This window comes from Mastigoproctus giganteus, chromosome 8, assembly GCF_048544385.1.
Source record: "Mastigoproctus giganteus isolate SK-2022 chromosome 8, ASM4854438v1, whole genome shotgun sequence".
In the NCBI taxonomy this organism is placed as follows: Eukaryota; Metazoa; Arthropoda; class Arachnida; order Uropygi; family Thelyphonidae; genus Mastigoproctus; species Mastigoproctus giganteus.
Window position 1 is genome coordinate 121832292 of NC_143582.1, and position 21818 is coordinate 121854109.

The 21818-nt window shown below is 37.5% G+C and overlaps 1 protein-coding gene across 1 annotated transcript in view; it reads left to right on the forward strand.

The window, feature by feature from the left end:
- Window positions 1-21818, forward strand: part of rasp (protein-cysteine N-palmitoyltransferase Rasp) — a 372659-nt gene that overhangs the window by 261957 nt on the left and 88884 nt on the right. The window contains exon 8 of the mRNA XM_090380322.1: window positions 2182-2217. Coding sequence (XP_090236448.1) covers window positions 2182-2217 — 36 coding nt within the window. The remainder of the gene's footprint in view (window positions 1-2181; window positions 2218-21818) is intronic.

A 21818-nucleotide genomic window follows, 5' to 3' on the forward strand; every position in this document is an offset into this window, starting at 1 on the left:
TCGATGTGAGCTTTCTTCAGATCTTCATATAGGCTAATCACTTTTTCTTTAATAATAATTGAAATTAACAGAATTCTGCATTGGATATTATCTTCAATAAAATTATTCAGAAGTCTCCATTTCAATCATAATAGCCAGCCTGGCCCTAGTCAATTTAGTTGCTTGCAGTGGAACAGCTATCTTTCCCACTGCTAAAATTAATTCTTTATTTTTTATAATTGTTCTTACAGTTGAATGGCCAGTCATAAATTATTGCACATACACACTTGTTGTTGACCAGAATCAATTTGCTTCAAAACATCTAATTTAATTTTCAAGCTCAATATTTTTCTTACCTTTGTAGTCTTTGTACCGCATCCAGACGTTGTTGCTTTTTCATCCTTATCCGCCATTATTAACTCTTCGGAAATGTAAATGCATTGCATTAATTATGGTACAATGTTCGAGTAAAGTGGCCATTACAGACGATGTCTAGCATTGTACTGAGTGATGATTAGGCTTTGGATAAATGCATATAACGCAAATATTACAAGCAATACTGCATATTCCTTAACGTGATCATTTTTTCAAATGTTGATCTCGGAACTATATAACAAGTCACTGGACTGCAATTAAATTAGTGTGGGAGAAAATTTCTCAAGTCTGTGTGGGAAAGGTTTTAATGCTGTTTTACTATTCATTCTCATGCTGTCGACTACATAAGATGAAGCATTTTTGTTAAACATCCAAAAATGTAATCTGTAAAAGCATTCAATTCAAAAATTCAATCTGTATACATTATAATGAGTTATCACAGCGTTATAGTGAGATACGGGTTCTAATATAAGAACAGCGTTATGATGAATCAGCATTAAGAGGGCCTACTGTACTTACTTATACTAACACTGGGTGTTAGATGACTCTCATCAACTGTTGCAATAATACCACTTTGCTTATTGGAGGTTTGAAGTGATGAAATCCATGTTTAGTCTTCAGGGCAAAGTTTCTGGCTTTCCATCCCTCCCACCCCTATCTCCTTCAACCCATGCATGGTACAATTAGTATTAATAGCAATACTGACCAGTACTACTACTAATATATAACACTTATACTTGCTAATATGCACACTAGGTGGTAGATGACTCTCATGAACCAGTGCAATACACTTTGTTTATTGGAAGCCTGAAGTGGCAAAACCCATTCACTGTAGTACTAAGTACTGTAGGTTTTGACACCTTTTGTGTTTGGAGTTTTCATAAAAAAAAAAGAAGGTTAATCCTTAACTGTCAATTAATGTTCAGTAGATATTTAATTGAAGGATCTGTCAGGCAAGGTTCTGCCAGATTAAGTCATTTCAATCCCTTTCCAAAAAAAAAAAAAAAAAATTCAGTAAAAGGCATATTCAAAGTATTTAAATTGGTTGCAAGCTAACAAACTCCACTAAGCCTATTTAATCTATTTGTAAAACGAATTAATACGCCAACTAATCAAAGATATGATAAAATTTCAATGAAAACTTATCAGCTTGCAGCAGCTACAGAAGTCTACTTCTTCACCAAGTGACACCTGGTGCCAAGAAAAGTTAAGGCTTTGAAGGATTGAGCAAGCTCAATGCTGATGGCTTTCTTCTTCTTGCTCAGACCACACATAAGGGGGGGGGGAGGGTAAATTTAAATTGAGGAAGGATTGTTGCAGAATGGATGTGTGGAAATTTGCCTTTGGTGAGCAGGTGATTGATTGTTGAAACAAACTTTCATCTGTTATTGTGGAAATGTATAGTTTTAATTATTATTATTATTTTAAAATTTTTTTTTTTTTTTTTCTGATATTCTGTAAGCTTGCTTCCTTGCATTATTTGCCATTATTAATGCATGCCCAAAAAGTCGCTCTTTGTTGTGACTCACAGAAGAGTGAATTCGTGTGTTTCTAACAATGGCGGACACTGCCAGCTTTGATTATAAAATATTATTTTGTTAATTATTCTGATTTATTTTTATTTTCCTTTTATTGTTTTTGGGTTTATTTTTGAAACAAACATCCTGTACAAACCAGTATAAATAAAAAGTATAAATATACCATATGCTATAGTTATAATATTTCAAAGCAGGATGCGTTGTTTTTTTATTTTAAAATGTATACTAATAAATTTTTTTTTTTTTTTTTTTCTTCTCCAAAATAATACGTATTCTGTTATAATTTTAGGCACTTTGATAGAGGACTGCATCTTTGGATATCAAAGTAAGCCCAAGTTGTTTGTTATATTAGAATAAAAGGTAGAAATCAGGTAGACTAACAAACATAAAAATGTTGTTAAAGTAAAAATTACGATGGAAAAATAATTTCTGTTATCTGAATCTTTTTTCCTAATTTTTTTGCTTTTATTTTTTCCCTAATTTTACTCAATGGAACTGACATTTAATATTTACATGTATAAGAAACCAAATTATGATTCCGCAAAGAAACAAAATGATTCCACTTATACAAAATGTTGAACAGTTCATAGCCTCAGGCAAAAATCATGATATAAAAATTTTTGGTACAATTTCTTTTGCTTAAGGTTTGTTTAAGAATCTCTTGAACTTCAAGTTTTATTTTCTGTTTTGTGGATAGACAAATTTTAATATTGTGCTATCATAAGATACCTAAAGGAGAAAGATTTAATGCCAAAAGGAATCTGTAATGATGTGACACATATTTTTGCCCCAGCTGCTCCATCATATGCCTTGTTGAAAAATGGGCAACATTATTGAAATGCAAAAGAAACAGGACATCAAGGATGACCCTCAACAGTGAGCAACTACCAAGAACTAATTGCTAATAAAGCATTAATGTAGTACACAATATGGTGAGGTGGACCAACCATTATTAACTTACAAAATAGTATTAGTATTAGTAGTGATAAATAATATGAGGGTATTATTTGAATAATGTTGTCGAAATAATTGGGACCAAGAACTAATTGCTAATAAATCTACCAAGAACTAATTGCTAATAAAGCATTAATGTAGTACACAATATAGTTATGTTGGATCAACTATTATTAACTTACAAAATAATATTAATAGTAGTAGTAGTTTTATTTTAGAAATAAACAAGGAGTTACCTTTTATTCAGTCAGTAGAATTTCTTCTTTACCAATTCTCCTTTTACGAATAAATTATGAAATGATATGTTAAAACAAGATTACATAATTTGAAACTCATAATGCCTCCTCACTATTGACACGTGGGCAGTCCAATACTCCAGGGTCACAGTGGTAAACCCCAACCCAACCCCAGAAATATCAAAACCCTCATGCAACCTTTAGTGAAGGAAGACATTTTGTCATAAATGCGAATTTGAAATACGAAAGAAATACTATTAAAATGAGATAAAAGTACGATAAAGCAATGAATTTAAAATGTACTAAAAATTCCTCCCGTAAGTGGATTAAAACTTTTCAATGTGTCATGTTCACAGGGTGGAATGAAAGAGTTTCATTCCACCCTGTGAACATGACGCTTGTCAAAGTTTTAGTCCGCTTATGGGAGGAATTTTTAGTACATTTTAAATTCATTGCTTTATCGTACTTTTATCTCATTTTAATAGTATTTCTTTCGTATTTCAAATTTGCGTTTATGACAAAATGTCTTCCTTCACTAAAGGTTGAATGAAAGTTTTGATATTTCTTGGTCTGGTTGGAGTTCACCACTGTGATCCTGGAGTATTGGACTGCCCATGTGTCAATAGTGAGGAACAAACTGAGTTTTAAATTATTTTAAATTATGTAATCTTGTTTTATGTATCATTTTATAATTTATTCATATAAGGAGAATTGTTAAAGAAGAAATCCTACTGACTGAATAAAAGGTAACTTCTTGTTTATTTCTAAAATATTAATAGAACACAGGAAAAATTGAGCTTATGTAAGCTCTCATTTATGTAGTAATAGTAGTGGAAAATAATACAAGGAGTAAGCTTATATGGCATCAATCCAATCCCCTCCCAAAGAAAGCCTCCTCTATAACAATTTTTCTAATCTGTCTTTATTCCAACTATCCACTTCCACAACACCAGATGGAAGTTTGTTCCAACAAGCAGCTGCTCTTTGATTGAAAGCATATTTTTCCAAATCTGTCCTGCAATCTCCATTTCCAATTTAGATTTGTGTCCCCTTATGTATGTTGTCTGAGAAAGAGCAAGGATACCATCAACATTTAGTTTACTTAAGCCATAAACACTTCAATCATGTTTCCTCACAAGTTCCAGTATTCCAAATGCTACAGTTCGTAGAGCTTAAGACTTTCTTGTTAAGCGCATCCTTTTTTTTTTTCCACCTCACTTATCTCATTGCTCTTTTTCTGCACCTGTTACAACAGATCCACATCCTTTCTGAAATGAGGCTTCCAGACCTCTGTGTAGCACTCAAGGTGCTGCCTAATCATTGCCTTATACAACAGTGTAATCACTGCTTGTTTCTGCTGGCAAATTCCTGAATAACATTGACAGAACCCAGTGAGCTGTCCTAGCAGCATGTCTGCACTGTACAGAGAGCTTTGTGTTGAATGGTACAATTACCTCTAGACTTCTTTTTTTTTTTTTTTTCATTCTGCGTGTACTCAAGTGTGGTACCGCTGAAATGGTATGTTATTTGGGATTACTGCTGTCCATGTGCAGTACATTGCATTTATCAGTGTTAAACCTCAATTGAGACATCTGTCTAGCTTTTCTATGTCTTGCAGTAGTGTGCCATGATTCCTGTCATTGACCACCCTACTGACCCTTTTGTCATCTGTAGACTTAAACATAAAGCTTGATATTCCTTCATCACTGTTGTAATATACTGTATATTGAAAACAGTATGGGGCCTAGCACTGAACCCTGAGAACTTCACTATTAATATTAGTCTAAGAAGGACTAATATTAGTACCCATTAATAACTATCCTCTGTTCAACCTTGTTCTTTTTTCTCTCAATATCATTTTGCTCCCAATTATAATGTCTAATATTCCATCCATAAAAATTTCTTTACATGTGAATGCTCTGCAGTTTTAAATTCTCTTGGGACATCTTGCTGGACTTTGTTATTGTCCTCATCTTGACTTTCCCCTTGGCTGGCTGCAAAAAGTTGCAGGTCTTCAGTTGCATGTCTTCAGTAGATATATCCTCAGTGTGAGACTCTAGAAGCTCGTCTTTCTCGAAACCAACTTGTTTTGCAAGAGCAACACAACTTGCTTTGATTTGTTTTAGCTGCTCTGGAAGTTCAAAGCCTTTAAAGTCACAAATTAAATGAGGGATATGTTTCTGCCACACACTTTGCAAGCAGTCTTTTTGTTCCATCATTCCAGGCTTCTACTGTCATATCAATGGCAACTTTGATGTTAAATCTCTTCCAAAATTCTACAACAGTTTCTGCCTTGTCACCTTCAGTAGCAGCAATTAACATCTTGAACATTTGCCTTAAATAGTAAGCCTTAAATGCTGCTATCACACTCTGGTCAAGAGGCTGTGTTCAGAGGTAAAATGATGACTTTGATATTCAGAGAGAGTTCAGCAACCATCTGAGGATGGCTTGGTGCATTATCAAGAATTATAAGAATTTTAAAATCTAAGTTCTTCTCTCAATAATTCTGGAAAATGTCATGGTAAGTTTCAACTATAAAGTATCAGTGAAGATTTTCCCAGTTATCCAACCTTTCTTGCGAGACCTATAGTCAACACCAAGGCTGGATTTCACAATTTAAAGCTTGCAATTTGGCAGAGTGATAAATCACTATTGGTTTTAACCTTTGATTAGCTTTCTTCTTTGTTGTATTCACACACATGAACACTCCCTTGTCCCCATTCTTTGCTCTTTAGCTAATTCTTTCTGATATGTAGCGTTGGCCTCCCTGACCTTATTTCCGGTACTATTACAGGTCAACTTGTACTTATTGTAGACTTCAGTACTTTTCGTTGCTGTGTAACCAGCCCATGCTATCATTTTCTGCTTTATTTGACCAGTTAACACTGTAGTCATCCACTTCAGCATCCTCCTCCTACAATATTTTCTTAAAGGTATGTATGCATTCATAGCTTTTGTGATTTTTGCTTTAAATGTATTCCATAATTCAAATGTATTTGTCTTCCTTTGGCAATCTGCCCAATTCACAGATGCCATATAGCACCTTAAACTGTCCTTTTCTGAAATTAAAACCCATGCCTTTACCTTTAACTACAGCAACATTTTTCTTCATCTTCCAACTTAAGATTGCATGATCACTTCCTGACAGTGGTTTCTGTACTTTAACCCCCGTGATGTCATCTGATTTGTTTGTAATGATCAGGTCAAGAATATTGTTGTCCCTAGTACTTTCTCTAACATGCTAGTACAAATAATAATTATCTAGTTTATTTTAAAGAGTTTTTCCTCATCGTGAATTTCCTTCCCACTTATTCCAACCAATCTGGGGCAGATTAAAGTCACCCATAATAAGACATTCACACTTTCCCGCCCTTTCCATTTGTACATTAAGACTCTCATCATATTTTTTACAATCTTTTGGCCTGTGGTGGACTCTGTTCTGACTGGTCAAACTTTTTTTTTTTTGTAACATGAATATACTCAGCAAACCTGTTACATCTTATGACATGCTATCACATCTAAAAAATGAAAAGTAATGCTGACAAATGAAGATTTTTCAGCAAGCCAATGCTCCTGCTAACTCACTAGCAATTGTAGTGATTGAATAACATCAGAGTATGAATTGGTGTCATACCTGTCTTATTCACCAGATTTGGCTCATTCAGACTTCACATTGTTTCCCTTATATTTCCCTTATAATATAAGCTAAAACTTATATTTCATGTGTGTGGACAAAACTTCAATACAAATAGAGTTATGTCAGCATTTTTATCAGATCTTGACAAATCATTTTACATGAATGTGTGAAAACTGCATTGATAGACTCATTGGAACAGCACGTGCAGCTTTGAGGATACTATACTGAAAAAATAACCATTTAAGTCCACTGTTTCAGCATGAGATTACCAAGATTTCTATACCTCTGTTCTAAAGTATTTTAAAGGAAGCAGAGGTGTAAATTTCATCCATATCTTTTTTATGTAATACCACCCACTTTAAAGACAAGCTATATATTCACTGTTATAAATTACTGCAAATAAAAATTTATGTAATAGTCAATTTGTAGTCATTATTATTATTCTCTTTCTTCTCCTTATGGGTTTCTTTTCCATCCTGATAGTACTGATAGTAATGTAACTAGAAAAAGTGGGCCCCAATGCAAAATTTAGTGTGGAACCTCCTGAAAAATAGGTGCAATAGTAATACTATACTCAACAATAATGACCCTCAATGAATGGCTCCTATTCGACTTTGATCCCCACAGTCACAGATCCTTAAAAATTGCCCTGGAAGCAGAAACTGTGCTAATATACCATCTCACCTCTATTCACTGCAGTTTCTCTTTTGCTGTGCAGCTAGCTAACAATAAACATGCTTCGTGTGAAAAAAAGTTATTGTTTGTAGACAGTAAATTTTATCATAAATGTAACTAAAAAACTTACATTTTTACTCAAATTTTTTTTGTTTCGGGCAGGAGGGCAGTGGGCCCCAGTGCACTATAGTGGCATAGTTATGCCACTGACTGGTAGGTGCATTTGATGATTGTTATGGCCGGTTATTGGTCAAGGAAATCTCTGACTATCCTACAGGCGTTCAGGATCATAATTTTCTGGAGGTCAATGTAAGTGTTTGCTGGGAGGCCTATTGCTGGTAGGTTCTTATGGAGGCTCTTTGGCACCATGCTGATGGTTGACACAGTAATCGGGATGGTCATTACTTGTTCCCTATTCCACATTTCTTTGACTTCCTGTCTTAGGTCTGCATACCTCCTGATATTTTCCTCGTAGGTTTTCTGAAGATTGCTGGTTTTGGGCACCACTGTGTCGATCAGTTAGGTAGCCCATTTCTTCTTGTCAATGAGGGTTATGTGTGTTGTATGGGATCATATTGTTCATTATTATGATAGAGACCCAGTATAGTTGAGTAGGGGTCCCTAGTACTGCCTTGGGTTCATACTTGTGATACAGTTTATTTTTTTTTTGATCAACTGGTATTTTTGCACTAGCTTCTGGCCTTGGTTTCATACTTGTGATACAGTTTATTTTTTTGATCAACTGGTATTTTTGTGCTAGCTTCTGATGTATTATCCTTGATGTATTATACTGGGGTTGTGTTTGTGAGTATTCTGTCTGCATGATTACCCTTCATCCCGTGGTGATGTGCTGGATTGTTTCTGGTGCCAGATGATATCGTCGACATGTGTCATCTGTCACTCTGGGTCCCTTGGTGATGTATTTCCTATTGTTCCTAATGTTGATAACCTGGTGTTGGATGGTGAGCATGAATTTTTCGGTCCAGGGAAAGAGCCTCCCGCTTGTGAGCAGGAGGCTTTCCCCCTGAACCATGCATTGGAAGCCATCTTATCTGTGTAGCCTTAATGGAGGTTGTAGTGCCTGCCATAAGAGTGCCCTATTCACCCATCTTTCTATCTTTGTTTCTTCCTTCTGTGTGAGTGTTGTCTCCTTGTTAAGGTTGAGCAGTGTGTGCATGTTGTTTGTCTATCATCCTTGTTACTTGGTGGATTGGTGCTGTATTTTCCTAGAAATAGTCATGGAGGTTCTTAATTGACTTCCTTTTCTTGCAAACCCCTCCCTCCTTCTTTAGGGTCTGTGGTCAGTCTCTTGATGGCTGACTTTGACTGGTATTGGCAACTCTATCATTATCTTGGTCAGTCTCATAATCTCCTCCAGCTCAGTGTTGGTCCAATCTCTGTGATCCTGAAGTAGTACATTAGTAATGGGACTGTATATGTGTTTATGGCTCTGACAATGTTCCTGCCATTTGTCTTTGATTTTAGCAGGCTCCTCAGTCTTTGATGGTATTTCTCAGCCAGGCAGGCCTTGATCTCCTTGTGTTCTAACTGTTGAGCCTGCATTATCCCTAGATATTTGTAGGTAATCACTGGTCTTCACCTGGTAGTTTCAGCAGCTGGATATCCCTGATGCAATCCATGGGTCTTGCAATATGTGTAGGTCAAATTGCATCCTGATTCAGTGCTGAACTCTTCGGTGATCCACATTAGCTGTTGGCATTGATTCTTGGTTGTGGCATAGTTTGATGTCATTCATCAACATCAGGTGGGAAAAGTGTCCTACCTTCTTTTAGGGAATATCCATACTTGCTGTTATTGAGTATGGTGGACAGTGGGTTCAGTGCTAAACAGAACTATATTGGGCTCAGGGCATTTCTCTGGAAGATTCCTTTTTTAATGGGGATTAGTCTGGCATACTGTTCTCAACCTTGATTGTAGTTATCCATTTCAGTTTGGTTGTTTCTAGAAGTGTCAGTGTCAAGATGGCTGTAAATCTGCAGTATGGGGCATGGAGGCTTTGCAGTAGTTGATATAGGCCACACGCAGATTGTGGTGCTTCAATTCACTCTCCATAACTGTCACATCAGTGGTCAGTTGTTCCTTGCATCCTTTGCTCATCTGCTTACATCTCTTTTGCTGCTCTGCCATGATGTTCAGGCTCTCCAAGTGATGTGATATCTTCTTAGCTGTGCATCTGGTCAGGATCTTATACATTTTTGGGAAACAGGTGATTAGTCTGTACTTCACTGGGTTTGTGGCTCATCTGTCCTTTGCCCTTTGATAGGTGTTTCCTTGAGTCAATGACTGGGATTTTGTCGTGGTGCCTTATCTTGGTGAACTGCTCCACTATTCGTCTTTATGTGCCTGGAGTTTGCGATTTGTGAGACTTCCTGATTGCCTTGTACTTCTTTCTCCTGAATCTCCCATTCTGGAATCTCTCTTGTATGTCCTTGGTTTTCTTTCATTCTAGGACTATCTTGGGGGCATGGGTATTACTGCTAACTTTGATGCTCCACATTTTGCCCCAGAACTCCTGAAGTCTCTTCTGGTTTGGGGGACCCATTGCACTCCTTCTCTTGTCAGATTTTTCAGTAGAAGGCTCTGAGTTTCATCAGATATCCAGTAGTCTGTTTTTCTGTGGGCACTCTCCTTCTATCCAGTGAAGTCTCTTAATAATAAGAGATTATCACTCAATAAGAGACTTCACTGAAGGTTCTGCTTGAGGGTGTCCAGGTATTCTTTGATCCTCTGATTATAGGTCTCACAATTGCTGTTGATTTTGTGTTTTCTTGAAGATGATCTTCACTTTTCTGATCAGCTTCTTATTTTTGTTACTCCATTGTTTCTGAGTCAGTTGGCCTGTCTGTCTTCACTCTTAGCTTTTGTATCTTCTGATGTAGCCTTCTTTCCCAGATTGGTGCTTCCTTCTCTCCGCATTTTTTTTTTTTTTTTTTTTTAAGTTTTGTTGGTCTCTGGTTTCTTTTCTGTTCATCCCGGTGGCTCCTACTGTGTCACAGTAAATGGCTGTGTGGATAATATCTAGTGCTGCTCTGTTGTTGTTGAGGTCATTGGTATTACACTGGTCAATATAATTTTAAACTGATGCTTGAAAACATCAGTTTGAAATCGTTTGAAAACTGGTTGTTTCTGGAAGGTTCTAGAAATTTCAGCGGAGTTCTCTAGAAACATTGGGAGCCTTTAGAAACTTCTCTATCACTTGCAGTATATATACAAGTGGTTTCCATACCAAGCAAGCATTTACATATTTCAAAAAAGTGTTTGTATTCAGAGAGCAAGTGGTGAACAAGTCTTTTAGTGAATTAGTGTTTGTAAACAAATGTTGTCTCCATTAGTGTAAATCGTTAATTGTGTTTAAATTAGAAAAAAAAATCTACAATTTTTTAATTGTAGATTTTTTTTTCTAAAAATCTACAAAAATCTACAAAAAATCTACAATTTCTTAACTTTTTAAGCAATGAGCAATCACAAAATTACAGTGAAATTGTGGGTGAGCTAATTTTAGCATACAGAGGGTTGGGATGCAACATGTTAAAGTTTCATTTCCTACATTCCCATTTAGATGGAAACTTGGGAGCGATGTCCGATGAATATGTTGAAAGGAAGGTTTCACCAAGGTATTTCTCAAATGGAAAAAAAAATACCAGGAAAATGGAATTCAGAATATGTTGGCAGTCTGCTGTTGGAATCTCGTACAGGAGACACCAGTGGACGATTATAAAAAGCAAAAAAATTACAAAATAAATGTTTTGTTATCAGATAAACATTTTTGTAAATAGAATAAGGTTAATATACCCATTTTTCAGTATTTAGTACTGTATGTAACATTTTCTTAAAATATATGAAACCTTTTTTACTAGAAACTTAGTGACTTTAGTCCTTCTCCCTTAAAAACATCCACCAATTTTAAGGGAGAAGCAATATAGTTGCCATATTTGAATTCAGCAATGTCAAATCTACAAGAATCGCTCTGAATTTTAACAGGAAGCGAAAAAAATGTTTTTTTTTTTTTTTTTTTTTGTGGCAAGTCACAAACCACCCCACACTGTTGGGTGGTTTGTGACTTGCCACAGGATTTTTTTGGGTCTCTGCTTTAATATGATGTAGGCCTTTGTGCGGTCATTCCATCTAATTCTGGTAGAGCCGTCTTCCTCTCTTCTGTTTTGGATATGACAACCTCATCCGTTTCCACTTCAGCTGCTCTGAGTTGCAGTTCTTGTACTTGCTGTTCCTCCTCCATTTCTGGTTCAGTTGTGTCTGCATTCTTTGTAGATGATCACTCACATCATGCTTGAATTTTTCCATGATTTGCAGGAGCTGTCGGGTTCTTCATGATGATGGTCCATCTTTAGTCTCTTTGCTGTTCTGTCGGGGCCACCGCAACTGGGTAGGCGAGGTAAGCATCGCTTACGGGTGGCAGTTCAGGTGGGCGGCAAAAAACTTTTTGAAATACAAGTCGAACCTCTGTTTAACAAACTTCTTTATAGTTAAATTTTCTATTTAGCAATATTTTTTAAATTCCCCTTGGTAATTACATTTAAAATAGTTTCCGTAGATATAGTAGAAATAGTTTCCTAAATATAATGTAATCTGTTTGTTATATATGAACGGATTGTGAGAGACAACTGGAAATGCATCGTTTGCACCTCTGGCCTTCAGACAATTAGTGCTGCAAGCACAAATTAAGAGTCAAAGGGTTTACCATCCTGCAACTCGTGGTACTTGTAAAACCTATCCAACCGCCTGTTCCACATACCCAGGAGTCGCACTGGTCATCTGATTGGTTAATGTTTACTAGTATTCAACACAGCAATCAACTAATTCATTTGAAATAAATACAGTACATGAAATTGAAGACTTACATTAATTTGCTTATTATCTGGATCTGAGTTTCATATTTATATTTTGCAGGGTTATACTCCATGGGTACAACCCCATACTTCAACCAGAAAGAGAGGAAGAAGGCAGTGATAGGACGTGAAGGCACCTCCCACTCACTGCTTTATCCCCTCTCCTGCATGTTACTGGGGAATGTCACGTGACATCACAATATGCCAGAGCAGAAATGAAGAAAAAAACAACAAAACTGCAATTTTTTTTTTTAAAATACCTAACAAAAATTAAGATCATACACAACCACTGATTCTTCTCGCCGTATGTTACTAGGCGATTTCACATGCATTAACAATGAGAATTGCTCATGCACCTCAACAGAAATGCTTCTTTTTTTGTTCTGAGGGCCGCTGTCCCCCCTAATATAAAGAGAATCTGATACTAACAACTCATACAATTAATGCAAAAAACATCTGATTGTCAAGAAATAACTTGAAAAAAAAAAAACACTGGTACATTTCATCAAACGTCCACCAGTGAAAACACTTGTATTTCGAAGCTAATCAAATTCACACTCATACATCATTCAATTCCAGTCTTACATTAATCCATCCTTTTGCAAATGGAATAACGATAACTGAGAGCAGCAGAGCAGCACAACGACGACTAAACATCAGCATGATAATTTCTTATTTCCTGCTAAAATCAGAAGAGAATTTGCATTCAATCAAACAATTAGAATTGCAAAATGGGGTAAATTATGCATTCCCAATAATCAGCCAATCACAGAACTCGACAGAACAAGCACTCCGTTCTTCGGGCCATGCCCACAATGGAGATATCCATGTCCTAGAGTTTAGCTACAATGATATACAGTATATGATACTATTTTCAACAAGGCAATGTATAATGTTGAGGAGATCTTCAAAAGATTTATATGAAAATGGTAACTTTTTAAAACTTACTGAAACAATCGCTAAATTTGATTCAACTGTGGTAGAATGTATTCGCTGTATTCAGAAATCTAAATTGAAAAATATCGTGCATTATTTGGGTGACCAAATACAAAATGAAATTATTGAAATAATTTCACAAAATATTACAGATAAAATATTAGAAATGATTAGAGAAGCTAAATATTTTGCTATAATATTTTGCTGAAGACGAAAATAAAATTAATCCAGTAAATAAAATGCTCCAAGAAAATAAAAAAAAAAAAAAAAGGATTCTGATATACACGAAGTTCTTGAATGTCCACAAAATATCACAGAATATTTTAAAGAAAGCAGAACAGAGAAAGCAGTCAAAAATTTCTCAATTTAGCTAATAATATGGCTGCTATCATTGGCATTGAAGAAATCTTCGTTTCCAGAAGTAAGCACTGTAAGGAAAAATATTCAAAAAACGTCATTTCAATTATGAAAGTAGAGAATACCTCCCACCATTCCCAACACGCTCCATTCAATGCCTTCTGTGATCTTCCGTCAAAAGGATGTCAGAAGGATTTTGACGAATCTTGATTCTAAGAAAGCTCCAGGTCCTGAAGGTATTTCTCCACTTGTTCTCAAAACCTGTGCTCCTGAACTTACTCCTATTCTTTGCCGCCTTTTTTCACTTTCTTATTTCAAAGGTGTTTTTCCTTCTGCTTGGAAATTTGCTCATATCCAGCCTGTTCCTAAAAAGGGTGACAAATCCCTCCCATCCAGTTATCGTCCCATTGCAATTACTTCTACTCTTTCTAAAGTAATGGAGAAATCAATTAACTGCCAACTCTTAAACTACCTAGAAACCTTCCGTCTGATCAACGATTGCCAGTATGGATTCCGTCAGTGTCGATCCACTGGTGATATTCTTGCTTATGTTACCCATTTATGGACTAATTCAATAGAAAGGTTCAGTGAAACACAAGTAGTTGCTCTTGACATCTCAAAGGCTTTCGATCATGTTTGGCATAAAGGTCTTCTAAACAAGCTTCCATCTTATGGTTTGCCAACTGTTTTTAGTAATTGGTTATCCAGTTTTCTCTCTGATCGCTCACTGAGGGTGATGGTAGATGGCTCTGTCTTCTAACTTCTCCACTAATGCTGGTGTCCCCCAAGGTTCAGTTCTTTCCCCCACTCTTTTCCTCTTGTATATTAATGACCTTCTTTCATTGACTGGAAATCCTATCCATAGTTTTGCCGATGATAGCACATTGCATTCGACTTTCCATTTTGAGAAACCTTGTCCTGCTCAATCAGCTTCAATTTCTCGAAAATCTGCTACCAATTCCTTAAATGCCGATCTTCAGGTAATTCTCCAGTGGGGCAAAGACAACTTAGTTGATTTCAACCCTTCTAAAACTCAGTCTTGTTTTATATCTCACAAAAAGGATTCTTCTGCTCTTATGCTTATCTTTAGTGACATTCCGATTTCTAGGAAAAATGATATATCTCTTTTGGGGATTATCCTGACTTCTAATCTCTCTTGGCGCAAGCACATTACAAATATTGCTTCCTCTGCATCTAAAAAACTTGGTTTTCTCTTTCGCTCTCGGTGATACTTTTCTTTCAAACAGCTGCTCATTCTGTATAAATCGCAAATCCTCCCTGCCATGGAATATTGTTCCCACATCTGGGGTGGTGCCCCCAAAACCTCTCTCAGGCTTCTTGATTCCATTCAGAAGAGGGCAGTTAGGTTAATTAATGATTCATCTCTAACAGAGTCTCTCCACTCGCTCTCTCATAGACGTACTGTTTCTGTTGCATGCCACTTCTACAGATACTTCCATGGGCACTGTTCTTCTGAATTGGCTTCTAATAATTCCCGCTCTCTCTTTCAAGACGGTCCAAACACGTGCCGCCACCAGCCAACATTCATTTACTGTCCAACTTAAAACTCACAGAACCAACTTTTCATCTTCCTCGTTTATTCATTTTCTGGAACAACCTTCCTTCATACTTATTTCCTGAAAATTACAGTCTACAGAAGTTCAGGTCCAATGTCAACAAATATCTTCTTTTGTTTTCTCAACCTCCAACCCAAGCACGGTACTAAGTACTATATGTTCTAGTACCTCTCGTGTTTGGGGTTTACATAAAAAAAAAAAAAAAAAAAAGAAATGAAGAATTTGCATTAGTAGAGGCATATAATGCAAGAAAGCAAGCTTATACAGCATCGACCAAAAAAAAAAAAAAAAAAATTCCATTTCACACAACCATTTGCTCTAAAAGTTTGTCCAGTGCTTCTTTGAATTTATTTAAGATATCAACATTCAATGAAAAATTTATAGTAAACTTTAAAGTACCGTATTAATTACTCAAACAAATAATATAACAATGGCTTAATTTATCAGTACTCACCTCATGAGATGAGGTGAGGTGAGTACTGATAAATTAAGCCATTGCTATATTATTTGTTTGAGCCATCAACTTCCACAATGACAGATGGAAGTTTGTTCCAGCAATATTACCTGCTGGCTAAAGGCAATTTCTGAGCATCCATTCTACAACTGTTCTTCCTCAATATGAATTTATGCCCCCTCATTTTTGTAATATAACCAAGACGAAGAATCCCATCACAATTGAGCCTGACCAAACCCATTCAAGGCCTTATACACCTCAATCAGATCACTTTGCAGGTGTCTAGTCTCCAGACACTGCAAATTGCAGAATTTAAGCCTTTCTTAGTAAGAGCACCTCTTCGTTCTCCTCACCAATCTTGTTGCCATTCTCTGTACTCGTTCTCCAGACCTGTATGCAGTACTCAAGTCATTGGGCGCCTCTGTAGCCAGGTGAGCAGGAGCAGCAGTGTGTAGACACGCTTCTTGATTAAACCGGGGTTTGAGCCCGTGACCACCAAATACGGAGGATGCGGAAAGGTCAGGGAATAACCACCGCATATCCGCGGAGCAATATGGCCTTAGTTGCCAATGCTCCTAAAAACCAAATAACAAACAACTCAAGTCATTGGCATGACCATTGCCTTATACAAAGTAATAATCAGCTCCTTCTCCCTACTAGCAAAATTCCTGTATGTCATTGACAAATCCCCATGAGCTGCTCTGGTAGCTTGTCTGCACTGCTCAAAAAACTTCATGTGTGACTGCACAATTACTCCCAGCTGTGTTTCATTCTCAACCACCCTGAGTGGCAGAACACTGTACCATGCAGTTGGTACATTTCTCTGGGGTTATTTCTACCCATATGCAATACTTTGCATTTGTCAATGTTAAACTTCAGTTGCCACTTCTCATCTGCCCAACTTATCTAGATCCAGTGCGAGTAGCATACTGTCTCTACAGTCATTAACAACCCTGCCAACCTTTGTATCATCTGCAAACTTTGACATTCAGGATCTGCAACAAAATTTGAAAATTATTTTTTTCTTTCAAATTATGGACACAACAATTTTCTTGTTAACTGAAAGGTTTACAAATATGAAAGAACATGTAGAAATATTTAAGATGTTTTCTAAGAGGTTTGGGTTCGAGAGTAGCCTGTGCGGCCGCAGCTATTTTGCAGCTCCTGGAGAAGAGAAGAGAAGTTTTTTCTGATTTATTTTCTGTTTTATTAGCTTAAATTGACATATTTACTTATTTTCTAGAGTAGTTCTATATTCCTAGTTACGATACTTAGTTTAAAGTTTAAATTGATAGAGATTTTGTGGGTATTACTTAGTATCGGTAACGGTATCAAATCCACGTGTTACAAATTGCAGCTCCGTTGAACGAGAGGTTTTTAACCGTATTTAGCTGATTTATTAACCAATTGTTATATCAAATTATTATCTATTAGTAGCTATAGACCTAGTCAGGATCCTTAGTTTATTCTAAATTGAGACAGCGAGATTTGGAAGTTAATCAATACTTAAGAGTCCGTAGAAGTACCGTTCGTAATTACCGCCATTGTAACACAATACAGTATATCCGGAATTCGATAGCATTAGCTTTGTATATTATAGTGCATAATATAATATTGTCAATTAATCAGTAAATCTATTAATCTTGTTAAACTTCATTGTCAATTAAATTGTACTTTTAACTATATATATATAACGACTTAGAGTACAAACGTAACAAATAATTAATACATAACTTGATACGGAAGTTATATAAAGGGAACTCGTAGATAACAGCGATACTGAAAAATAAATATAGCGTTATAACTGTGTTGGGATACAAGTTTAAGGTTTTAATTTTGTTCTGAAATTGTAATTTTATTGACGTTAAATCGAAATCATGACTCAAACCAGAGCAGCAAAGCAAAAGGCTCAAGCTAATGGGAGTGCTGTGGTTCAGGGAAGAACTGAGGGGGGGGCAGTTGCCCTCTGAATCACAGCCTTTTAAGATGCACTGTTTGCTTGATGTTTGCGGAGCAATCGGGTACGGGACATGATATCGCCATGGGGGATGTCTTTGTGTGTGCACGATGCAAGGAGTGCAAGGAAATTAGGCGACAACTCAGCGTTGTTATGGGCCTATATGAGACCTTGAAGGACGGGGTGGATGCCCTCGAAGGAAATAAATTGAGGGGCCCATCAAGCTCTCAGCTGCCCACATCAACGCCAGAGCTTGCACTTGGTCATCTTGCAACACAGAGGCAGCCCCCAAGGCAGAATGCGCTGGTCCCACAGGAACTAGTAGTTGTTGGTGACTCTATTGTAAGGGAAACGGGGAACATGCTTTGTAAAAACGATAGGTGGAACAGGACCAGGGTATGTCTGCCAGGGGCAAAGGTTGATGACGTTGTAGAGCGGATATCATCTTTTAAGGGCAAAAAAGGTGATATAGTTGTACACGTTGGCACTAATGATATTAAGAGTAGGAGACCAGCGGAATTACTTAACAAGTACAGGTCACTGTTGAAAAAAAGCCGTGAAGTAGGGTTGAATTTGAAAGTGTCTGCAAATCTGCCCAGACACGATAGGAGGGAGTATATGATGAGAGCCTTGTCGATCAATTCGGCCCTGGAAAGATTGTGCAAGGCTCAAGGGGTAGAATTTTTTTCAGCCTGGACTGTACTTGTTAACAGGAGAGATTGCTTCTACAGGGATGGGATACACTTAAATAGAAAGGGTGCAAGAATATTTGCTGATGCTATCGAGGCAGTGTTAGGTGGGTCAGAAAACTGCTAGCTTCGGGGGAGACAAAGACTAATAGATTAACAGTAGCCACTGGCAGAGGTGAAAGTGATTCTTGCACTGCTTCTATTGGAATGAGCAGAAGCCTGAAAAACAAGATGCAGGATATTTCAGAGACTGCTGGGAGTCATTGCGGTACAAGTAAACACATGGGTTGTGTTAGGGTAGCTAAGAATAGAAACAGGTGCATGTATACCTGCGTGTACACCAATGCTAGGAGTTTAGTAAATAAATTTGATGAATTTGAGGTATTGCTCAAAACATCAAAGGCAGATATTGTTGGGATATCAGAGACGTGGTGTCACACAGATATAAGGAATGCAGAACTGGAATTTGGGGAGTACAACGTCTACAGAAAGGATAGACAGGATAGGAAGGAGGAGGGGTTATGCTATTAGTTAAGAAACACATAAAATCCAAGGAAATGAAGCCAGTCGACATCGATGGACAGGGCAGTGTCAAGTCAGTTTGGTGTGACATAAGCATAGGTAAATCAAAATTGAGAGTAGGAGTGTGCTATAGGCCTAATGACTCTGAAGAGTATAATAAGATACTGTACAGGGAAATAGAATGGGCCAGTAAATCAGAGAGTCTTATAATGGGGGATTTTAATTTCCCAGATATTGACTGGAATTTGTGGGTTGGTCACTCACACACTAGCAAGGCTTTTGTGGATTTATTGGATTATTGTTTTCTACACCAGCATGTTCGGGAGGCAACTAGAGGGAGTAATACTCTTGATCTGATTATCAGTAGTGATTCTTCATGCATTAAGAATCTGCAGATAAATGAACCACTAGGTGGCAGTGGTCACAGTGTGCTGAAGTGGGATTTACTCAAGGAGGTAACTACCATCAGAGGTAAAGGGAAGGGTTTTTGCTTTCGTAAAGGCGACTATGATGGTCTGAGACAGTATTTAAATTCTATACAGTGGGACCAACTGATGATGTTACCAACAGCAAATTCAAAATGGGAAGCATTCAAGGAACTAATCTTGGAAGCTACTAGGCTTTACATACCAACCAAGAAATATTGTTCAAGGTTCAGGCCTAAATGGTTGTCAGATGAACTAATGAGACATATGGCAGAGAAGAAAAATGCATGGGATACATACAAATTAATGGGTGACATGGAAGCCTATGATAGATATAAGTTGGTCTGTAACCAAGTCACAAAGGAGATTAGGCAGGCAAAGGCAGATTATGAGAAATCCTTGGCAAAGGATGCAAAGAAAAACAGAAAAGAGTTCTTTACCTATTTAAACTCAAGAAGGAAAGGGATGAATCAGATTGGTCCACTGGATATTGATGGTTCCACAGTTGAGGATCCTGCTCAGGTGGCTAACAATCTAAACAAGTATTTTGCATCTACATTCACACATGAGGAGTTATTCAGGAAGGGGAATATCGTAGGTGAAGTAATAAATTTTAGCATTAGCATTAGTAGAGGCATTTGATGCAAGAAAGCAAGCTTATGCAGCATCAGCCAAAAAAAAAAAAAAAAAACCCACTTCCACTTCACCCCTCTGTTCGTTCAAAATACCTGTCCAGCTGAGCCTTAAACTTATTTAGGCTATCAACCTCCACCACAAGGGATGGAAGTCTGTTCCACCAACCAACCACCCGCTGGCTAAAGGCAAATTTCCGCACGTCTATCCTACATCTGTCTTTCCTCAATTTGAATTTATGCCCTCTCAGGTGATTTTTCTGAGCTAGAGGAAGAATCCCATCAGCATTGAGCATGCTTAAACCATTCAAGGCTTTATACACCTCTATCAGATCACCTCGCTGGTGCCTAGTCTCCAGACACTGTAATTTGCAAAACTTAAGCCTTTCTTCGTAAGAGCACCCCTTTGTTCCATTCACTAATCTTGTTGCCCTTCTCTGTACTCGTTCCAGCAGCTCTACATCCTTCGTGAAATGAGGCCTCCAGACCTGTATACAGTACTCAAGGTGTGGCCTGACCAATGCCTTATACAAGGGAATAATAATCACATCCCTATCCCTGCTAGAAAAATTCCTGTATATCATTGACAATACTCCATGAGCTACTCTTGCAGCCCGTCTGCACTGCTCAGAGAACTTCATATCTGCCTGCACAATTATCCCCAAGTCCCTTTCATTCTCTACCACTGTCAGTGTAGTACCACAGAGTTGATAGTTGCTCTGGGGTTGCTGTTTCCCATGTGTAGTACTTTACATTTGTCAATGTTGAACTTCATTTGCCACCTCTCAGCCCATCTGCTCAACCTTTCCAGATCCTGTTGCAGCAGCATAGTGTCAGTAGTGTCCTTGACAACCCTGCCAACCTGTATCGTCTGCAACCTTGGACATTAAGCCCGATATACCATCATCAATATCATTTATAAATACAGAAAACAATAATGGACCCAACACTGAGCCCTGAGGGACTCCACTAATAACATCAGTCCACGATGAGCAGTGTCCATTGATTACCACTCTCTGTCTTCTCCCCCTCAACCACCCCTTTATCCATAGCAGCAATTTGCCTCCAATGTCACACTGCTCCAATTTGTGTAGCAGTCTTCCATGTGCAACAGTATCAAAAGCCTTTCTAAGATCCAAGTATATAATATCAAAGTTATTCCCTGCATCCAGTTCTTTTGTGACTGCATCATAGTATCCAATCAAGTTGGTCAGGCAAGACCTCCCCTTAACAAAACCATGCTGTGTCTGAGCTATAACTGAAGTCTTGTCTAAATGATCCTGCAGTGCTTCTTTAACCAGTGCCTCCATTAATTTTCCTGGAACAGAAGTTAAGCTCACAGGTCTATAATTACTTGTGTCAGCCTTTGATCCTCCTTTGTGAATTGGGGTCACATTTGCACATTTCCAGTCTATGGGTACCTCCCCTGAGTCCAAGGAAGCTCTCATAATTATGGCTAAGGGTTTGCTTACTTCCTTTGCTGCCTCCTTTAATATAACTGGATAGATCCCATCCACCCCGGGTGCCTTTCTTGTGTTTATCTTCAACAGTTTCTCCTCCACTTTACTCCCAGTTATTTCAAGATTCTGTAGCTTACTGCTAGAGTTGAATACACCTCTGGCATTCCCCTCGCTGAATAACTCCTCATGTGTGAATGTCGATGCAAAATATTCATTTAGTTTGTTAGCTACCTGAGCAGGATCATCAACACTTGACCCATCAATATCAAGTGGACCAATCTGATTCATCCCCTTCCTTCTAGAATTTACATAAGTAAAGAACTCTTTGCTGTTTTTCTTTGCATCCCTTGCCAAGGATTTCTCGTAATCTGCCTTCGCCTGCCTAACCTCCTTTGTAACTTGGTTGCATATCAACTTGTATCTATCATAGGCTTCTGTGTCATGTGTTAATTTGTATGTATCCCATGCATTTTTCTTCTCTGCCATATGCCTCATTAGTTCATCTGACATCCATTTTGGCCTAAACCTTGAACAATATTTCTTAGTT